A 21,277-nucleotide genomic window follows, 5' to 3' on the forward strand; every position below is an offset into this window, starting at 1 on the left:
CAGGAGGGTGAGGGATATGAATTCGCAGCAAGGCGACTTTCCTTTCTACTGCCGTTGTGACCCAGCTCTACTCCTACATGACAGGTAAAGGCATCCAGTTTGGGTATATTGATACCGGAGAGACATATGTTTTCCTCAACATACCTGACGACCCATCCTGTGTCTACTACTCCGTCTGCGTGCCAAGCCTAGACGTCCAAGATGACGACGAGACTCGACTCCATCGTACTGCTGTTGCGCAAGCCTTTACCTTTGTGCTTTAGGCCATCCGATCGCCGCCGCCCTGTCAAGCCTGGCATGACGCTGCTGAGCATCTCGATACATGGGTCGTGGAGTATGAGGATGTATTGCGGAGCATCCCGGCAACAGATTGGAAGCCGCGACGCGAGACTCCTTACAAAGCGCAACGGTGGAAAGGGCTTGTGCGCTCTCCGATCCGGACACGCTCCCGATGCTTGCCACCCCAGGACGGGGCACAACCGCCAACCGATGACAGCGATGACGATGATGACGAGAGTCCTTCCCCAACGCCAAACCCAACCGTTGGTCGCAGTGGCTTGATCACATCAACAGACGTCGGGTCGAGCGAGATGCAGGAGCATGATGGAAGCGTAGCCTCACAAGAAGGTACCATCGTGCGACCAAACATCCAAGATCGGCCATACTACACACACGAGTGTCTTTGTGGGCTCGCGTTCGGCGGTTCAATGGATGAGAAATGCCCTAACTTGGCGAATCATGCATGGCAACACGCACATCACCCTGCGCGAGTTTCGTCGTCTGGCGAAGGTTTAGCTAGCAGTTGATCGTGGAAAGGATGCTGATTGCGTGCCACTCTACTTATCTGGATCACGGGGATCCCTCTTCAAATTCCGTCTCTCGTCCCATGGCTACACACTTGTGGCAAAAGGAGTAGAGGCCATGGATACCGAACGTCTACGCACGAAAACAAGATATACAATCATCTTCAGGACCTCCAGGGGATGTTTGTTCCGGTTTGTCTCGGTACTGTGCACCTTACCAAGCCCTATTACTACGACAGCGGCGTGTATAAAGACCTCATGTTTCTCAGCTACGGCGGGCGACCATTCTTGAAACATTCGGGAGAAGTCAGTCCAGGTATCGCCAACGAGATTCTCGCCGCACTCGGTCGATTGCATCAACATGGGGTCCTCCACCACGATGCAGAGCCGCGCAACGTGCTTTATGATAAACGCGCTGACGGATATATGATTGTGGATTTGATGATGGCAGAGTTCCATGACCGACAACCTCTTGGACCCATCAACGTCAATGGTAGAAACCAGAAGAGGAAATAGGCGCCAAGAAAGCATGAGAAGGACGTTTTCGCTATTGAGGCGCAGTCCTTGCAAGCGAGACTGACACAATAGGGCCTAATGGTGGTGTTCTGGGACATCAAACATAGCGCGATAATGAATGCACTGTAATAATGCATATACTATGATACTGAACGTACCATGTCAGGGGCTGTGCTATGATATTATGTGCTATCCTAAAAGCTGGTCCAGGACACAATGTACTATCTCTGGGTTGGTATTCTGCGAGACCCTAAAACTGGGACCTGTTGTATTGTAGTCGGATTGACGGTCATTTCCGTGGCCTAAAGAGTGGTGTTTGTACATGCTGGACCTTCTGGTCAATCCTAAAATAACCTTTCCGTTCAAGGGCTTGATTGTCATATGATTAGTATTGGGGTAAGTACCCACACCCTTGTACACTATCTGAGTGTGGTGTGGGAGGCTAGATAATCTGTTAAGATGACCACACTCTAGGAGAAGAGATCTACTTTTGTCAGAATTGGGTCGGCGGTTAAGCTCCCTGGTCCCTGCCTGTTTCTGTTACGATTGGTCACCGTAATAGCGCTATAAGGCTTCTATAGGCAGCTGTAAGCACCACTGTAATCGCTCGTATAGTGATTATAGCCCGATCTTTTGCCCTGTAGCCTAACGGTTAGGTGCAACCGTTACAGTTTCGTCCCCGTTTCGCCATTCTGGCGACAGGCCAGAATTAGGTCCCTAGAATAGCGTTCCGCTGAAACCATCGCGTTTTAAACCAACAGGAAGGATCTGGATTGAGCTCTAAACCTTGGCATGCTGAAGAAGGAAAATGGGGAAGCTCATCCGCGCGATACAAACGCACCAGAATACATAGGTGCATACCTGCTGGAGCAGGGGGCTGACGCCAGAGCCCCCGCGCTTTGTTTAAAGACGCATAACAGCATAGCTAAGATGTTACGACCCTGCTTACTACATCACGTGTACCCCACACTTTTCACCAATCAGATAGAGTCACTACGTGGACCTAGAACTGGCCAATGATCGCCGGAACCGGATCACCGCCAAGAAGGAACGATCACCGACGACTCTCAGAATCACTTAGTAATCATAATCACGCCCAGTAACCACCTAAAGTTAGTATAGTTAGCTCACTAGCTATCAATAAGACTTCTTTACCTGAATACGCCTAACCCGCTCTATTCACTATCAAGAGACGTGATACTTCGCAACTGCTCAGTGATAACGCCCTACGTATCTGCTAACATAAACCTAGCACGGACTAGTTTATCCCTTGGAAACCCAACCCGTCACAAAAAGTGTAATTTAAGATGGAAACCTTATTATCGGGCCTCCTTGCGGACCATTAAGGGAGTCTCTGATATATTTAATGGAGGCACGTTTCTTGAGGTCGCGACGGTCTTGAGGGTAGATATCATCAAGAGATATCATTATTTCTCTAAAGAAGACTGGTATAGCCCTTCTGTAATTAGGGCAGCCGATGTCTTCTTCGATAGCTTCTGTGAGATACATCTTAGCAAAGGTGGCTGTTGTTTGCCGGACGACACCCGTACTCCATTGAAGATGTCGGCTGCACTTCCGGAGTATTCGGTAGAGTGCACCGATTGAACCCCACGCTTTAATGCTCCGAAGGCCGATGACAACGAAACAAAAAGGATGAAGAGTCGCTTGACACATCGAATCACTCAAAAGTACCAACATCGACCCAAGCTATTGCTGTGTTGTCTAGCTGCCAGAGATACGCTTCAAAATGTCTACGCATCAGCACTCGGCCTTTGCTTCCGCTCAGTACATTTCGCCCGACCCCATCTTTGAAGTCACCAAGCGCTTCAATGCCGATCAAGACCCCCAGAAAGTGAATCTCGGTCAAGGTACATACCGAGACGAGAGTGCTAAGCCTTGGGTCCTACCTTCTGTGAGAGAAGCTGAGAAGTTGATTGCGAATTCTGGACACGAGTATTTGCCTATTGAGGGCCTGCAGAGCTTTCGCGATGCGGCAAGTAAGTTGCTGTTTCACGACACCACAGCCTATAAAGAAGACAGAGTAAGTAACACCATACAAAGACTGACTGAGAGTTGCTGACTTCTTGCAGATCGCCACCTGCCAATCTATATCAGGAACTGGGTCGTTGCTCCTGGCAGGCCTTGTTCTCAAAAAGGCAAACTCGGGCATTGAGAACATCATAATTACGGACCCAACTTGGTCTAACCACGATTTGCTATTCCATGAGATTGGCTTCAACGTTATCAAGGCACCTTACTACAAAGACCGATCCTTTGACTTCAAAGGTTATCTTGATACTATCAAGGCAGCTGACAAGCGTTCGGCTGTTGTTCTTCACGCATGTGCTCATAATCCGACCGGCTGTGACCCCACACGCGATCAGTGGAAACAGATTGCAGAAGTGATCAAAGAAAATGGGATATTTCCAATCATCGACTCAGCATACCTTGGCTTCAACTCGGGGAACTATGACGAAGATGCCTGGGCTGTCAAGTACATCATCGAAGAGCTGGGTCTTGAGGCAGCCATATGTTTGTCATTTGCAAAGAACATGGGTCTATACGGCGAGCGCGTCGGCTTGACCGCAATTGTCACAAAGTCAGAGGAGACAAAAAAAGCAGTGTTCTCACTACTCCAGCAGTCTCAGCGACAAACCGTGTCTAACCCACCTGTACATGGTGCTCGGATTGCCGCGGCTGTCCTCAGCAACCCCGACACATTGAAGCAATGGCATCAGGATCTAGTGACCATGTCCTCACGGATCAAGTCGATGAGAAGTAAGCTTTTCGACGAATTGGTGAGACTAGAGACACCAGGAGATTGGTCCCATATCGTCAACCAAACGGGAATGTTTGGGTACACTGGGATAAGCAAACCCCAAATTGAATGCCTAGAAGGTCAGTAATTTGCGCGCTTGTAAAGATCAATGCTAACATAGTTCTAGAGAAGTATCATATCTACATGGCGGATACTTCAAGGATTAGTCTGGCGGGTTTGAACGAACACAATGTTGAGTATGTGGCAAAGTCTATGGACGAAGTGGTCCGTACTGTAACGTAGAACGAAGATAATAGCGAATGGTCAATTTAGGCAATCTAGAAACTACATTGTATTGTGTGAAGATGATAGGGAATATCAACATGCCTTCCAAGCAGCGGCCAATATGTCCCAGTACAATCGTGATTCTATGGGATTCGATAATCATCATGTCCAAACGGTATACTGTAGCGAATTCCTTCCAACATCCCATGTCCACTTGCTCCGTTTCAATTAAGAACTAAGGATCTTCTTCCCTCAAAGGCGCACGCACTCGCTGTGACCAGACGCGTGTCGTTTCCCCCAAAACACCGGTGTGTAGCGATACCCTCCCGAGACTAAGAAGCGCCCTTCCAGCCAAAAAAAATATTTCTATTTCTACACTCCCTGCACTGGTGACACTCCAATATCGGCTCGCCATGCATGATAGCTTCTAGCGTAACGCAAAGAGCGGAAAGACACGCAACCCCTGTCGTCGCTTTGACAAGCCGATGCACGATCCCACGCCGCCGCCATCCAACTACCGCAAATAGTCTAGACAATCCTGCAAGCGACCTCAAGATAGGAGTAGAACAAAAGAACGGTGCCATTCCCGACGCGAGGCGCAACCAAGCTCCATGTACGAGGTCATGTCTTCACGATATCTAATCCATGTGGGGTTGAGTAACCATCGGGAAAGCATCCCGCCCGTCCAGCGGTTCAAGGTCTAGATTCATTATACGCTTCTCGAAAGCAACCAAAGAAAAGTGACAACATTATTAGGTTATCTAGACAATGTCCGTGTGACCTCTTCAGACACTACCCCGCTCCCCCAGACTCCCCGCGTTATCAATGGAGGCAACAGGAGTATCGGTTGGGGTACCGACGGCGTGATGGTGTAAGTTCGGCAAGAGTTTATATGAGGCCACGCCTAGAGTGTGGTCGTGAAAGTCAAAAGGGACGATAAGGCTATCATTGCATCACTTAAGAATCCCCCTCATTATCGATTATACTTTTTAAATTCTTCCAACTTCACATACAAGACCAAGAAACTGTCAATTAATTGTTGAAACACCAATTCCTTCACAGCGCCTGACATGACAACAGCGCTTTCGGGCAACATCACTCTCAAGTCCCGGGCAGCCCGGAACTTGACTCTCACACTCAAGGCCGCTGGGCCAAGAGTGAGAAGAGAAAGTATTGTTCCGCTCATTCGATGCACATCCACAGCTTCTGGCAATGCTGCCGCTGCCCTTGAGGCGACTCGCACAAACACTCCCGTTGTGAACGGAGCAGAGACACCTCTATCAGAACTACCTCCCCTGATCCTTTACCGATCTCTCTTCATCAACGCTGTTTCATCAAGACCATGGCTTCTCATTCCCTCCCTTCACCTTCTCCAGAAGCTCTCGCACGCGGGAAACCCATACTTGTTCAATGTTTCCCGCAATCCTTTGCTCCGAACTATTCTGAAGCATACCTTCTACAAACAGTTCTGCGCTGGTGAGACGGGAGCTGAAGCGCAAGCTACGATGAAGGAGTTGCAGGACATGGGGTTCAAAGGCACAATTCTCACATTTGCAAAGGAAACTGTCTTTGATTCCAAGACAGGTAAGGAACAGGGACACGGCATTGAGACCTCTACCACAAATGAATGCCAGTGGTGCGACAACATTGAGGCCTGGAGAGACGGCACGTTGAAGACTGTCGAGCTACTCCGAGAGGGTGATCAACTGGCTACCAAGTAAGTCCTTCCGATATTGTTTCGGCCGCATCGTGAACTAACAGCTGTCTTTTAGACTCACTGGTGCTGGACCTGGAGTCTGCGAAGCCCTTCACAACGACGCCCAACTTCCCAAGCAATTTGTCGACGCGTGCTACGAAATCTCCCAAAAAGTCAAGGACCGCGGCGCATACATTCTCATCGACGCTGAATCCCAGCATTACCAATGGGGCATCTTCCGTCTCGGTATGGAGCTTCAACAAAAGTTCAACACCGACGGCAATGTTGTCCTCTACAATACATACCAGGCGTATCTCAAGAGCACTCAGGAGAGTCTCGAGAAGCATCTTCAAATCGCATCCGACAAGGGCTTCACTCTTGGAGTCAAGGTTGTTCGCGGTGCCTACATGTCGTCTGATCCTCGCTCGCTCATTCACGACACAAAGCAAGACACAGACGACAACTACAACCAGATCGCGCAAGGTGTCCTACGTCAAGATTTCCGTGGCTTCGGTGGCTCCAATGCCAAGCCATTCCCCTCTGCTCAATTGCTTCTCGCCAGTCACAACAAAGAGTCTCTAGTCAAAGCGCACGAGATGCACCAAGAGCGCACAAAGGCCAACTTGCCCACGGTTCCAGTCAAGTTTGCTCAGCTACACGGCATGTCGGATGAGGTCAGTTTCGGGCTACTCAAGCTGAAGGATGATAACGGTGTTGCGCCCGAGGTGTACAAGTGCACTACGTGGGGTACACTGGGGGAGTGCATGGCGTACTTGACCAGACGCGCTATCGAGAATCGGGATGCCGCCTCAAGGACGTTGGATGAGTACACGGCTTTGAAGAATGAGGCTTGGAGACGGCTTGCTTTTTGGCGATGATTGCAAAAGCTATTACTTTGACCACGGGGTCTGATAATTAAAACAATGGGGTTTACACGTAATTGCTAAGTCTTGTGTGTCTTGATTGTGACTTGTGGTGATATTCTGAACCTTCGGCCCAGTTGACTCAGGGATGTATTACCCCAATAAACTCAATTCATTCACCGCACTAGGCAGATAACGCTAAAATGTGTGCCATGGTTATCTTACTGGGTAGTCAAGTGTCACAAGATCTCTATGCCATGTCTTGAATCTTATCCCCCTCACCCATGAACCATGATCCAAGTACACGTCTATTGCAGCAATTGACGTTACAGTAGCGCCGGCAATAGTACCGTACAACTAATAGAAACTGCTAGCTCTCCAAACACCCCTACTAGAACGAAGATTGTTCTCCACGTTCTACGATCCACACTAGACGACATCACCATCGGCAGCCCTCCCGAGACATTTCGACCCCTCACCAAACAAGACCTACAAGAGATAACAAACACAGCTGCACCTCCATCTGCACGACTTGTCAACGTCTTTCCAACCAGGGCTTGGTCTATTCGTTTATCTCGTCACACGACTCATTCCTTTGTTCACGTGTCACTTTGCTACCAAACTCTTCTTATCTGCCGACAAATAAGACGTCAACTCTTTTGCCGTGTCATACCGTATCCCATTGTACCAGACAACAAACGCAACAATGACAGGACTAAGAAATGCCACACTGACCATCTTGGGCACCGGTAAGCTAATACAGCCAATCATTTTACGACATCAATAACTGACATATTGTTCACAGGAAACATCACCAAACCCATTGTCAAGAATCTGCTCCCAGCTATCAAAAATGGCAAGACAGATCTCCCTTTCACCAAGATCATCGCTTGTGTGCGGTCAGAAGCCTCAGAGAAGAAACTCAATGAGCAATTCTCAGAATACAGCACTGCCTTGACTGTGTCGCGTGGTGATAATGTCACCGCTGTGCAGCAAGGCCATGTGATCATTCTGGGCGTTGATCCAGCTGACATTGAGAGTGTCCTCACTCAAGATGGTATTCGTGACGCTTTATCAGGAAAGCTTCTCATCAGTGTCGCTGCTGGCTGGACCAGGGAGAAGATTGAAGCCACCATCTATGGCAGTGAGACGACGAAAGACAATTGGTCTGGTCGATCATGGGTCATTCGTACACTGCCCAACATCGCATGCATGGTTTCAGAGGGTCTGATCGCCATCGAAAAATCCCCTTCTAAGCCCGAAGTTCCTAAGGAGCACCGTGATCTCGCGAAAGCCATCTTTACAACCATCGGCGAGACAGTCGAAGTGCCCCCACGTCTCATGAATGCGACCACCGCCGTCGGAGGCTCAACCCCTGCATTCTGGGCCATAATTTGCGACGCTTTCATTGACGCCTCAGTCGCTGTTGGTGTCCCCCGCGCTGATGCCCAGAAGATGATCTACCAATCCATGAAGGGTTCTGCAGCCATGCTACAGAGTGGCTTGCAGCCAGGGGATCTTAGAGATCAGGGGACATCACCTGAGGGTTGTACTATTGGAGGAATCATGGTTCTAGAAGAAGCTGGTGTCAGGGGTCATCTTGGACGGGCACTAAGGGAAGCTGTCACTACGGCGCGTCTTATGGAGACGACCGCACATGTGAACGATACACGCCCTACTTCATAGATCTAGTCAGGTCCCATGAAACAGAATATTGTACTAATTCACTTGTACGCCACCTATCAAGCAAGACCTTTCCAGCTACCTACAGATGCCTATTTTAAGATTACACTAACCCTTTGAACACTCTAGCTACTAACCCATTAAGCTTCTTCTCTACTGCCTGCAGCCATCAAACCTCGTGTTCTTTCTAGAATGATGCCTTTTTAGGTTGTACGAAAAAGCTTATGGAATCGTGACCGGGCCTCCATGTTAGCGACACACCCGACGCCAAACGCAGGTATGATCCTTAGTGACCTCAGTATGGTTGCGGAGAACAAATCTCGTCGGATCTGTGCCGAGCGCTCAATCCAAGGTATACCGCGGGGCCTGGAGTAGAGATCCAAACCCAGCAAGTGAATTGGAGTAGCAAAAAACTGTGAAAATATGGGCACTGTCAACTGGGATATGACAGCCTTTGAGTGGGGGCTTGAGGACAAGCTGTCGGGTATGAGCGATGACAGCCACGGAGCCATGGTGAAAGATCCAAAGATTGTGACGGCATCTCTCATGAGGAACGCAGCTGTGGCAGCCCTCGGCACACCTGGTTTGGCAACAGGCGCAACCTTTGGAGTAAGAACAGGAGAAGCGCTGAACATTTGAGCGAAGCGAACATCCTTGAGAACACCAAGAGGGACATTGATGATCATGGTGTTGATAAAGGTGATTGTTCCTACCGCTGCTTTGTGGAACTCCCGGGCCAGAGTATCTGATGAATTTGATACAGCGTATGTAGCTGCATAAAGAACCCAGACATAGCCGAATGGGCGGCCAAAGGTGAAGCGACCAGGATGTTTGAGGGCATTCAAACTATTGCTTTTCATGCCTTCAGATAGTGGTCTGTTCAAAGAGACCTTTTCAACCATTGACCTACAGGTTTGTTAGTGAGAGTCTTGGTGAGATTGAGATGAGCGAGATATACTGGTCTATGACTGTGATGACTGGGGTAATCAGCGTTGCTGATATGGCTGCGGCAGCTACATCCCCAAGTATGGGCTTCCATAGATGATTTCTGCTGAATGTTGTTTCAACGACATCTTGGTGTTTTTCCATGGCCAGGGTAGCTGTGACTGTGTGATGAGCTCTAACAAGACTCGAGATAGAGAGTGCTATTCCAATATGGTGAACTACATGGACAAGTCATGCCCCGGAAGAGGGGACTCGGTGGTATCACTCCAGCCATTCTTTCTACGTCCAAATCGGAAGTGCTTCCATTCGGCATGTAGCCATCTCTTTGATCACTCCCCCGTGTTGCATGACAGTGAGACTGCAACATCGCACCGCCATCCCGACGGGCAGCGAACAACGGAACCCCACACCGACAATCAGAGACGACACAACCACCAATCGATATATCGGGAGCGCTGCCGTGTCTTTTATCAGCGTCTGGCATTCCCTTTTGCAGGCTTCTAGATCGTCCGTGGGGTTTGGATCAGAGGTCTCGTGACAGCACCTCTGCAGTCGGATCAGCGCCCGGTCACGCACCCACTAACTTTCACCCCCTCAGCGGGGTAACTTCAGTGACAGACGCCCCCAAAACCTTCGGTCGGTACCCCGACTTCAGTACACTTCAGCGTATGATGGCCTATGATGTCAAGCAACATAAAAAAAGCCATTCGCATTTCTTTTTCAACGTTGAACAAATCATTCCTGTTTATTTACTTTTAGAAAACAGTACGAGTGTTCCTTTCTTCACTCCTCCTGCACAAAAGTTCTTTGTTTCGTCACATATTCACAGCAGAAATGGCTTCTTCCATCAGAGCCTTGACCTCCAAGGGTCGCTTGACTCCCCTGTGTAGAGTCCGTGCTTCAGCGCCTGCCATCGCCCTGCAGAGACGAGGCAATGCCACGACTGTCCCCTTCAGACTTCCTGCTGCTCGCAATGAGCCCAACGTGAGTACACCACCCTAAAGCATCCGCATTCAATTCACTAACCGTCAATTGTAGCCCACATACACAAAGAACTCTCCAGAGAGAGCAAAGGTCGAGGCAGCCCTGAAGAGGCTCCGCTCTCAGCTCCCAGTCAAGAGCGAAATCATCTTCAATGGCGTCTCCCAGCAAATACACGCCAACGAGGATCAGGTCCTCCCCGCAGAACACGCCACCGTCTTCACAAACTACCCCCTCGCCAGCAAAGAACAGGTCAACGCCGCTATTGAATCCGCCCTCAAGGCGAAGGAGGATTGGCAAAACACACCTTTTGTTGACCGAGCTGCTATCTTCCAGCGCGCCGCTGAGCTTGCTACCACCAAGTACCGTTATGAACTCATCGCTTCCACTATGCTCGGTCAAGGCAAGAATGTCTGGCAGGGCGAGATTGATGCGGCCGCCGAGTTGGCCGATTTCTTCAGATTGGCTGGACATTACGCTGCTGAGATCATGAGCAAGCAACCCGAGCGTGGCACGGACGGCATCTGGACGCGCATCGACTACCGACCTCTCGAGGGCTTCATCTATGCCGTTTCTCCCTTCAACTTCTCCGCCATTGGTGGTAACCTTATTGCACCCGCTATCCTGGGTAACGTCGTCCTCTGGAAGCCTTCCCAGTACAACATCCACCCCAGCACCATCATCTACAAGATCCTCCAGGAGGCCGGTCTTCCCAAGGATGTCATCCAGTTCGTTCCTGGTGATGCCGCTGAGATCACCGAGACCGTCCTGCAACATCGTGAGTTCGCTGGTCTCAACTTTGTCGGCTCTTCTGAAGTCTTCCGCTCCATCTACGGCAAGATCGGTCAGGGCATTGCTGAGAAGCGATACCGCGATTTCCCCCGCGTCGTTGGTGAGACTTCTGGCAAGAACTTCCACCTCGTCCACCCTTCAGCCGACATCAACAACGTCGTCAACCACACTATCCGAGGCGCCTTTGAGTACCAGGGCCAGAAGTGCTCTGCTACGTCACGTGCATATGTCCCCGAGTCGCGCGCCAAGGAGTTTTTCTCTCTTATCCAGCAAAAGATGAAGGACATCACCATTGGTAACCCCGACAAAGACTTTGAGGCTTTCATGGGTCCCGTCATCCACGGCCGATCTTTCGAGAAGATCAAGAAGATCATTGATGAGAGCAACAAGGATCCTCAGGTCAAGCTCATCGCTGGTGGCAAGTACGATGGCTCCGTTGGATACTTTGTCCACCCTACTGTCTACCAAGTCGACTCTCCTGACCACCGTCTCTTCAACGAGGAGATCTTCGGTCCTGTGTTGGCTGTCCACGTTTACAAGGACTCCGAGTACACTCCTCTTCTCAAGAACATTGACCAAAACGGTGGTGGTCTCGCTTTGACCGGTGCCGTCTTTGCCCAGGACCGTGCTGCTATCCGCCAAGCCGAGGACGCGCTTCGCTACTCTGCTGGTAACTTCTACCTCAGTAAGTCTAATCCACACAACACGTTTCTTGGGTACTGTAACTAACATATTTCCCAGACTGCAAGACCACTGCTGCTCTCATCGGTCAACAATCCTTCGGTGGTGCCCGAAGCTCTGGTACCAACGACCGAGCTGGTAGCCCCGACATGCTCCGACGCTTCGTCTCCCCTCGTCTTATCAAGGAGGAGTTCTTCGAGCAGACTGACTTCCTGTACCCCTCCAACACTCAATAGAATAGTACCAATATCTAGAAATGTACCAAAAGCTTGGGACTGATTTAATAAAAAATTTAATGACCACAACAAGTATGCATGGTCGTTTAAGTGATTGCTATGTTGTTCAATATGTACATGAAGTTTGAAATATAGCCTGACAATTTCTTTCCATCATATATCCCACTTAGAAGCTAAGAACCAAATCCTTCAACTTTCCAAAGTCGGGTGTACCATAACCAGTGACAGGATCCCATCCGGCAGTGGCATTCCATCTGGCACCGGGCACAATACCGGATCCTGCAGGCTCAGGCTTTCCGGACTGGGTGTTGTTGCCATCACATCCAATGGCGTAACCACCAGTGATGTCAGTCAACACCTTTGGTCCATACTTGTAAACAAGAGGGTTCAACCATCCCAAGCTTGGCTTCCCAGCTCTGAAACGGGCATCGTTGAGCAGACCGACAATGGCAGCCCAAACAGGAGCAGCAGCACTGGTACCTCCGCTTGCACTCTGCTTACCAGCATAGATAACCTCATAGTTGGGAGAGACACTGTGGCCAGCAACATCAGGGAAGCCTCGGCCTTCCCAGTTGGTGTAAGGGCCGTAGTACTTCTTTGTCTGCTTGGAGACAGTCTTCATGTACGTCTTGACAGCCTTGTCCTGGTAGCTGGGTCGGGGGAAGTACTTGCTGAAACCACCAGAAGAACCTTCCCAGGCGATTTCGGGGGTGACATCAACGGTACCGCCGACGGAGGTGAGGTAAGGGCAGGTGGCAGGGAAGATGGCGTTGAACTCGACAGTCTTGTGGTCAGGGCCGAGACATCCAGCACCAACGCCGATATCGCCAGAGGAGAAGATGACACTGATTCCTCGAAGTCCGAGAAGACCAATCAGGTTGCAGGTCATGGTAGCATATTCGCGAGGGACGCTCTGTGATGGTGTTAGAAAAAACCTAGGGTGAGAAATAGAGTTGAACTTACATCTTCTTCGTCACCATACGAGGTAGAGACAACTGCAGGGACTTCCTTCTGCGATAGAAGGTAGCGGAAGAAAGGCACATAAGGCTCGTTCTGGTTATCGGCAGCAGTTGGCTGATCGATGTTGGGAAGAAAAGGTCTATTCGGTGTTAGTCATGGACTGCTGCAAGTTCCGGACATGGGAGATGACATACGGTGAACCGCCAGTGATGTACTGGGTGAAGGGAAGAGGGTGGGCAATTCCAACAATGTTCTCGGCATCCAAGTCAGCCTCGCCAAAGTTCTTGTGAGCAGTGTTCTGGTCATCAGTGCCGTTGTTGATGAGAACAGTGGTAAAGTTCTGCGTGGGAATTCCAAACTTCTCCTCAAACAGGAAAACATCGGAGTAGATGGCGGACTCGCCAAGGAAGCTGCTGAAACCAATAGTGCTTCCAGACTCGACCTTGGGAGTGTAGTCACCAATGTTGTACATCTGCTTCAAGCATGAGGGTGTGATGCTGGTTTGGCATGAAGCATCGACTGTGCTCTTGGTGGGCTTGTTCTTGCGCTCGGTTAGAGTACGCGATGGGTGAGTGACAGGGGCGAAAGCCAGTGTGCCGCCAAAGTTGGTGCTTGGGTCGACGAACTGAACGTGTTCGGCTACATCATCAGGGATAGAGTAAGACAGAGTTCGCAACTTGGTCTGGCCCTCTTTGGTGTAGTATTGATAGTCACTATCAAGTAGCGCATTGGCACCCTTGACATCGAGAGCAAAGTCAATGAAACCACCGTTGACGTTGTAGTGCTTGACACCCTTGGACTTGAGCCACTTTGTCACACTGGAAACAGCTTCTTTCGAAGGATAGAAAGCAGTTGTTACGTCCTTTTGAGACATCCACTGGCCATAGTTCTTGCTGTCGGGGCTGGAGAGGTCAAGGAGCTTGGACTCGAGCTGATCAACATTTTGCATGGTCAGTGCGATGCTGAAGACCTGTTGTTTACCGGTGGAGGCAACACGAGCGGTGTCGTCGACCTTCCATCCCTTTGGTGCTTCGGCATGGTGGGAGTATGATTTACCAAATGCTGTCGGAAGTGCCGCTAAGGCCAGCACGAGGCGGGATGAGGTGATATACATGGTGAGTAAGAGCTAGAAGCCACTTGAGACTCTGAACCAATGAAAGAATGACTGAGCAGAGATAAAATAGTGTAACAAGACAGATGTCGATGTTTCGTTGGTTGTGCTAGAGGAAGAAAAAAGAAGAAGTGGACGGGCTGTCAAGCAGTGCTTTTATGCTCTGTATTGTACGAGAATGAGATTGACGCAGGGAAGCAAAAGGCAAAATTGCCATTAAAGTTGTATCAACCACCAAGCAAGTCCTGTACAAAGACAAGGGAAAAAGTGTATTATATGGGAACGGTATGTCTTTTTATCTATTTCCTATTGATATACTATGTACAATGGTCAAGATTATCGCTCACATGATGATGTCTGGGTCTGGGTAACACGGCATCGCCATCGACCATATAATCGGAAAGACCCTTTGTAAATACAAAAGGCCTCCGGGATTCTTGGCATGAGCTTCTCGATTGGGTCAATTTCCCGTTTGGTGTCGTGCAGATCATGAAGTGACTTAGCCTGTCCGGGAAGTTATCCAGGGGCACGCGGTGGAGACGCGTACGGCTCAACGGCATCGTCCAGATGGATATCGCGAGATATAGGCCTCATTGGTTGTAGACATGAACTTGATAAGATGGTGCCACTGACAAAAGTGCTTATTTTTTAAGATTAGGTGATGACAGAACAAGTGCCTTTCCTGGTCGTGTCCTAGTGAGGTTGCTTCTGGGTTATGGCTTTCGGCATGTCCGTGGTAAAGCCGCCACAGTATCAGCATGCAGAATACTCCATGATGAGTCACCATCTGCTGGTTCGTCATATTTTCTTGAGACTTTGATGACTAATATGCTCGGTGTATCCTTTATATACAAGTTCAAGTCAGAATAACCTCGACGAAGAGTGGTGCAGTGGGAATCCATTGTAGAATCAATAATCTGCAATTGTGAACCTTGTGTCCAAAAACAGCCACCACTGCTCCACTCTTCGTCACATCCAAAGGTCCTGAGTTCGAATCCATCCATTCGATGTATGCAAATACCTAGCCAGTGACTGGATAAAAGTCTGATGAAATGCATATGCCGAGTGTATAGATGTGTTGTCATAAGACTCCAAGCTACAAATTCATCCATGGTAAAAGTCCATCCATTCGATGTGTACAAGTAGCCAGTGACTGGATAGAAGCCTAATGAAATACATATGCCATGTGTAATAATGTGTTATCATAAGGTTCTAAGCTGAAAAATCATCCATGGTTAAAGTCCATAAGCGAACATGTTCCAAAGTGAATGTGCTTCTAATGTGATGTATTTTTATTTTTATTTTGCATTTTTTTGTTTCTACTCCTCATCAATCACGTGTCGAAGCTGTCGAAGAACATGAATCTTTCACCATCAAAACGTGATAGCTAGGTATCACCCTAACTGATAACATCAATTCGGGACTGACAGTTTCGGTAGTATTCAGTGGCTACGCTAACCCCAGATTCTTGTGTTTATCGTCCCACGTCCAGTAAATTAGCCACTAACATAAAACATGGGGCTTCTAAACTCGACCGCAACATCGGGAGCTCCCCCGATACGTGACTTTCTCGATATCGTCGTCATGCTCGCATGACGCCGTGTATACTTACTAATTTTGGAAACCATGATAACAGACGGTATGGACCAACACCGACTTTAACTATCGGCAAGAAATAGTATATATAGATAGACAGCGTGTGCCTCAATACCTCTCAACTTATCATCTTTACCTGCAAGCATTTGAGTACCCAAAGCAAATAAACTTCACGTGTACGATGAGGGTGCCCAAAACTGAACCTATTCTAATTATCGGGGGTGGCGCGTTTGGTCTCTCCACTGTTGTTCACCTTCTCAGGGTGGGGTATCGAGATATAACTGTCCTCGAAAAAGATGTCGAGATTCCATCTCGATGGTCCGCTGCCAATGATCTGAACAAGATTGTCAGAGCCGAGTATGAAGACCCTTTGTACCAAGACTTGACCGTGGTAAGTAATTAATGATCTCCCTTTGTTCATCTGCTTTGGACAATGTCCTTTTACTTGTTCGAGACTGACACGCCCACCAGAAAGCAATCAAGGGTTGGCAGACTCCTCTGTTCGCTCCTCATTTCCATCAAGTCGGTTTCATTCATTGCGTCTCTGGAAATGCACCCAAAGAAGCTCGAGATACTCTCAACCGTTTCCGAGCTGCTGCAGAACGAGATCCCCGTCTCAAACCACATGTGACTCCCCTCAATTCACAGGAAGACATTGCAAATGCAGCATGGCAATACAACAACAGCTCTTTTCCTGGTTGGAGTGGCTACTTCAACAAATTCGATGGGTACGCGCACTCCGGTAACGCGTTGAGATCCATATTTGAAGCCACCAAGGCGCAAGGAGTAAAGTATATCCTTGGTACAGCAGGGGCTGTCTCTGAGATTGTATACGATAACACCTCCACTGGACGCAAAGCAACTGGTGTCAAAACAACAGGGGGTTTATTCTACCCTTCTAAGCTTGTCATCATCTCTGTCGGTGCAGCCGGTGCAAGGCTGGTCCCGGAAATCGGCAAGCAGCTGGTGGCAAAGTCCTGGTCGGTGGCTCATCTTCAACTCAACGATGACGAAACGTCTGCACTTCGCGGTATACCAGTCACTTATGCTCGTGATCTGGGTTTCTTCTTCGAGCCTGACCCAAAGACCAACTTGCTGAAACTCTGTCCCATGGGCGGAGGTTTCATCAACACCGATCCCAAGACATGTGTTTCGCACGCGCCTACCGACCCCAAACAAAGCGCATTTCTGCCTGAACATGATGACAGGCAGCTCCGTGAGCTTGTTCGACAAACCCTCCCTCAGTTTTCTGATCGACCCTTTGTCAAGAAATCACTTTGTTGGTTCGCTGATACAGCCAACTCGGACTTTATTATTGACTATGTACCAAACACCTCATCTTCGGTGCTCTTACTGTCTGGTGACAGCGGCCATGGGTTCAAATTCTTTCCCATATTTGGAGAATGGGTCAAGAATCTACTAGAGTCTGATAAGGGAGAACAGCCTGTTGCACGATGGAGATGGAAGGATACAGCAGAGGGTGAGAAACAGGGTGATTGGGGTGGTGCTGTGAGCTGGAGATTGGGTAACTCGAAGGAGTTTGTTGACATTAAGCCAGTTGGCGACCCAAGACTGTAGTATTCCAGTCTCTCTCAATATCCTGTTATTTGATCTGGTTAACGATAGTCGGGTAGCAATCGTATAGTTGTTTGTCGGAACTGCAAACAGAAACCTTGAATGAGATGATCCCTTCTGGCGCGGAATTTTCGACTGGGTACTTCTTGCGATTTGTGAGTGCCAGTGAACCATCCCAGGTTCAAACGCCAAGCAAATTTTGGTCCGTTATTGGAGGGACACAATAGCCACTTCTGTTCTCTTTCTTGTTAACTTTTTTTTTGTTTGTTTTATTCCAGCTGTCTGCATTATGTGACCTTTGTTCTACGCTGACTTGTCGATGTTCATCTTTGAGGTCGCGACATGACCACCAAACTGCTTGTTCTTTAAAGCTTTCTACACTGCTAGTTGTAAATATTGATGTTTTCCACATGTTCGCTCGTTCAACAATCGTTTCTCCCTGAACAGTGAACGGTGCCTTCGCTTTGAACAACTCGTGCCTTGACTATAAAAAGGCCATTCTGTCGCGACATAGTTAGACCTTTTTTCTTCGTAACCCAACAACATTGGAAACATCAACGACAACCAAAGAAAACAAAGCAACCGAGGTAAGTAAAACATCAACACCCTCTCCCAAGAAAACCAACATCACTCGATCACCGTCAAAATGACTCCCCAAAAGACTGAAGAACCCCGAGGTTCTCAAGCCAATGGCACTTCTGCGTCTAACGCTGTCCTTCACGAATGCATCTTTTCCTCTGGTCCTATGTTTGAGGAGCCGGAGCAGATGATTGAAGAGCGTCTTGCTTCTGGTGATCCCCAGTACGAGAAGGCCCTGGGAGAATGGGAGACTGAATCCAAGGCCAAAAAGGCAGGGGAGATTGATGAGGACCAGGAGTGGCTCGACTTTGTCGATGACCTTACTGCGACATGGAAAAACGCCGTCGAATTGGAGACGAGGGCCTTCGAAGTGCATGAGAAGGCTTATGCACAGGAGAAAGAGGCTATTGGAGAAGAGAAAAAGGCCGCTGAAGCATTGACAAAACGTGCTGAAGAGGCGAGAAAGGTTGCCATGGAGGAGAAACAGAAAGCCTTAGAGGATCTCAAGGCTGCTTTCAAACATCTTGTTTCCCTTCGCGCAAAGAAGAACGTTCTGCGGGATGCTTCTTCGAGCGGAACTGCACAAGGCCGATGCCAGCTAATGGATGAAGAGTACTAAGATGGAGCCCAGGACTTGGGTGTCATCTCTTTGTTCTAGTTTTTCTTTCTTCAATGGCCATTTCCTAGTTGATCACTTCAGGATAAAGAGCTGGTTCTCATTCTTCTGAGTGGCCAACTAGAGAGTACCATTTGTTTACTGGCTGGTCCAGCAGGTAGTATTGAATTGATTGCATTTTTCCATGAAACCGAATGAAAAGAACAAACGTGTTGAGAATGTGACAAGGTTTTCCAATGAATTTGGATTTAAATTTAAAAGACTTTTGATAAGTAAACGAAAAAGTGCATGGGTTGGCTTAGCATCAAAATGCTGTACTAACAAAATCTCTCTCTTCCACCAGGACTTTCAATCAGCCTACGTATTCCTCATCGCGACCATCATGCCTTTCAATGCCAAAATTCTGAATATCTGCAATATCATACTGCAATTTACAGGCAAAACAACACTAATAAGAAGACTATAGAGTAAGCTGGACTACTGGTCCTATAGATATCCTGCCATATGTGAAGGATTTTAGCTTTCTTAATGGCCTGGAGCATGAAAAGGTTTATAAATTTTATTAGGCTTTATTCTGATACAGAATTTTACAATAAATAAACCTTATAGCTTTACTGAATTTTCTTTGTTTTTACAATTAAAATTTTATCATATCGCTTTTTTTTTTTCACAAAGAAGGATAACTCGTTAACACACTTATTTTGCCAATCTAGGTCAATCAAAGATACCCAACATGGACATCTCATCACTTCTCCCGGCAGGTGCCACAGATGAGGTTCTGATTTATATATTGAGATCATTGAACCACGGTGACTTGCCAGACTCTATGTCGGGTCAAACTGAGTCATCGATCTGGGCATCGTCGCGCAACGAGTCTCAAACGACAGAATGCATTGCTTGCAACAACCAGTTCCCACCTCTGGCACTTTTCAAGCCATCATGCTCCCATGAATACTGTCGGGCATATCTTGTGGGCCTGGTTCGTTCGTCACTCCAAGACGAAAGCTTGTTTCCTCCAAAATGCTGTGGGCAGACCATCCCTATCAAGCAAGGCCGATGGTTTTCTCCGCAGCTCGTCGGTCAGTTCCAGGCTAAGAAGCTGGAGTTTGACACACCGAATCGCACATACTGCAGCGAACCTTCCTGCTCAACCTTTATACCACCTGTCTTTATCGCTGGTGAGATAGCCATTTGTCCCAGATGTAATCGAAGGACTTGCATTCACTGCAAAGGGTCACATCACACAGGTGTCTGCCCCAGCGATACCGCTTCACAGCAATTCCTGCAACTCGCAGTCCAAAACGGTTGGCAGCAGTGCTATTCCTGCCACAGAGTTGTTGAGTTGGATACTGGATGTTATCATATGAGTATGTTTTTCATTATATTTGGATATGTTTTCGCGTTGCTGATTTATATCAAAGCCTGTCATTGTAGGGCCGAGTTCTGCTATCTTTGTGGTAAGCGTTGGAAGCTTTGTTCTTGCCCACAATGGGATGAAGATCGCCTTATCAGACAGGCTAATGCCGTGGTTGACCGAGATGACAATGCCGACCGTATGGACGCGGCTATGCGCCAGGCTCATGTTGAAGAAGAGAGAGTCAACTTGATGGAGAACCACGAATGCCCACATTGAGTCTGGGGATTGCGAGCCGGTGATCACCAATGTGGGGATTGCTATGATATAACTCATCGGTTCATTTACGAGTGTTCCCAGTGTCATATCATGGTTTGTCGGCTCTGTGGCTTTAACCGACTCTAAGAGGCTTCTATTAGCGACATCTGTCTATGAACCGCTCTCACATTTGGATTAGCACTGAAGTTAAGGAGCAATTTGGCCATTCTTGGATATATCTCACAGACAGCCATGTATAGTGCAGTTATCCCGGACGTCATGGTTGTTTGACCCTGCTAATCTTATCGTTATCGTGACTGGGTCGATATTTTATCTTACCGGCCGAAAATTGTCTCCTTAAATTATCTCCAACTTTGGTTTGGATCATGTCCCAAGAGCAGGATAAGATGAGTCTCGTCGTTGTTGTTAATGGGATGATACTACAATATGCCCATACGATGAGTCCTGCTGACACTTGAGGATAGCAACTGATCGTGTATCTAATTAGAGTAGGTAGATGTAGTGGCAAGTATTGGTTATCTGTGTTGGATAGCTCGAGTCGCACATGCCATCTCGTCTTCAACTCGGGAAACCGGCAACGGAGTCATAAACTACCAAATTACGTACCAAATATGATCCTCTGACACTTCTAACACACTGGGAATACTCCGAATAATCTATTCTTAGTTCTTCTCTTTCTGGATACCGAATCAGCGAGATATGGCCAAGACTCGGCCATCAAGGCCGAAAATGTAGGGTAACTCATTGGCCAAAACGACTCAGGTTCCCCATTATTCTCTACGGGACACGTACCGGTGGCATCGGATTCCCTCCCGGTTGACAGAAACAGACTGATGTCCACTGAAAGCTTCCCCAAGTTCGGAGCGTTTTTGACGTGTCGGATCAAAGACGCGATGCAAACTAAACCCCACTCCTGGATGAGGAGTCAATCATTTGCTTAATAAAAGAACATCTAATTGAGATATTTC

General features: G+C 48.3%; 10 protein-coding genes across 10 annotated transcripts; 8 read left to right on the forward strand and 2 right to left on the reverse strand.

The window, feature by feature from the left end:
• Positions 1 to 77: 77 nt before the first annotated feature.
• On the forward strand, positions 78 to 1,319 carry FGSG_12517 (uncharacterized protein; the record flags this gene model as incomplete). The annotated part of the gene is given in 3 exon segments (XM_011324399.1): positions 78 to 254; positions 264 to 635; positions 972 to 1,319. Coding segments are annotated over 3 exon segments (897 nt in total).
• A 1,747-nt stretch (positions 1,320 to 3,066) lies between these two features.
• FGSG_12518 (uncharacterized protein) lies at positions 3,067 to 4,380 on the forward strand (the record flags this gene model as incomplete). The annotated part of the gene is made up of 3 exons (XM_011324400.1): positions 3,067 to 3,360; positions 3,410 to 4,117; positions 4,267 to 4,380. The coding sequence occupies 3 exons, from the start codon at positions 3,067 to 3,069 to the stop codon at positions 4,378 to 4,380; spliced, it is 1,116 nt and encodes a 371-aa protein (XP_011322702.1).
• A 1,052-nt stretch (positions 4,381 to 5,432) lies between these two features.
• Positions 5,433 to 6,936, forward strand: FGSG_12519 (uncharacterized protein; the record flags this gene model as incomplete). The annotated part of the gene is made up of 2 exons (XM_011324401.1): positions 5,433 to 6,079; positions 6,135 to 6,936. The coding sequence occupies 2 exons, from the start codon at positions 5,433 to 5,435 to the stop codon at positions 6,934 to 6,936; spliced, it is 1,449 nt and encodes a 482-aa protein (XP_011322703.1).
• Positions 6,937 to 7,627: 691 nt separating this feature from the next.
• Positions 7,628 to 8,607, forward strand: FGSG_03075 (uncharacterized protein; the record flags this gene model as incomplete). The annotated part of the gene is made up of 2 exons (XM_011324402.1): positions 7,628 to 7,670; positions 7,727 to 8,607. 2 exons carry the CDS (start codon positions 7,628 to 7,630, stop codon positions 8,605 to 8,607), a joined length of 924 nt encoding a protein of 307 aa, XP_011322704.1.
• Positions 8,608 to 8,807: 200 nt separating this feature from the next.
• Positions 8,808 to 9,677, reverse strand: FGSG_03074 (uncharacterized protein; the record flags this gene model as incomplete). Its single annotated transcript, XM_011324403.1, has 2 exons — positions 8,808 to 9,510; positions 9,622 to 9,677. The coding sequence occupies 2 exons, from the start codon at positions 9,675 to 9,677 to the stop codon at positions 8,808 to 8,810; spliced, it is 759 nt and encodes a 252-aa protein (XP_011322705.1).
• A 706-nt stretch (positions 9,678 to 10,383) lies between these two features.
• Positions 10,384 to 12,145, forward strand: FGSG_03073 (uncharacterized protein; the record flags this gene model as incomplete). The annotated part of the gene is made up of 3 exons (XM_011324404.1): positions 10,384 to 10,533; positions 10,588 to 12,007; positions 12,072 to 12,145. 3 exons carry the CDS (start codon positions 10,384 to 10,386, stop codon positions 12,143 to 12,145), a joined length of 1,644 nt encoding a protein of 547 aa, XP_011322706.1.
• Positions 12,146 to 12,405: 260 nt separating this feature from the next.
• On the reverse strand, positions 12,406 to 14,313 carry FGSG_03072 (uncharacterized protein; the record flags this gene model as incomplete). The annotated part of the gene is made up of 3 exons (XM_011324405.1): positions 12,406 to 13,152; positions 13,203 to 13,338; positions 13,394 to 14,313. The coding sequence occupies 3 exons, from the start codon at positions 14,311 to 14,313 to the stop codon at positions 12,406 to 12,408; spliced, it is 1,803 nt and encodes a 600-aa protein (XP_011322707.1).
• A 1,774-nt stretch (positions 14,314 to 16,087) lies between these two features.
• FGSG_03071 (uncharacterized protein) lies at positions 16,088 to 17,484 on the forward strand (the record flags this gene model as incomplete). Its single annotated transcript, XM_011324406.1, has 2 exons — positions 16,088 to 16,297; positions 16,378 to 17,484. The coding sequence occupies 2 exons, from the start codon at positions 16,088 to 16,090 to the stop codon at positions 17,482 to 17,484; spliced, it is 1,317 nt and encodes a 438-aa protein (XP_011322708.1).
• Positions 17,485 to 18,127: 643 nt separating this feature from the next.
• FGSG_03070 (uncharacterized protein) lies at positions 18,128 to 18,679 on the forward strand (the record flags this gene model as incomplete). Its single annotated transcript, XM_011324407.1, has 1 exon — positions 18,128 to 18,679. The coding sequence occupies one exon, from the start codon at positions 18,128 to 18,130 to the stop codon at positions 18,677 to 18,679; it is 552 nt and encodes a 183-aa protein (XP_011322709.1).
• Positions 18,680 to 19,409: 730 nt separating this feature from the next.
• Positions 19,410 to 20,309, forward strand: FGSG_12520 (uncharacterized protein; the record flags this gene model as incomplete). The annotated part of the gene is made up of 1 exon (XM_011324408.1): positions 19,410 to 20,309. The coding sequence occupies one exon, from the start codon at positions 19,410 to 19,412 to the stop codon at positions 20,307 to 20,309; it is 900 nt and encodes a 299-aa protein (XP_011322710.1).
• Positions 20,310 to 21,277: the final 968 nt, after the last annotated feature.

Source organism: Fusarium graminearum, chromosome 2 (genome assembly GCF_000240135.3).
Source record: "Fusarium graminearum PH-1 chromosome 2, whole genome shotgun sequence".
Taxonomy (NCBI): Eukaryota; Fungi; Ascomycota; class Sordariomycetes; order Hypocreales; family Nectriaceae; genus Fusarium; species Fusarium graminearum.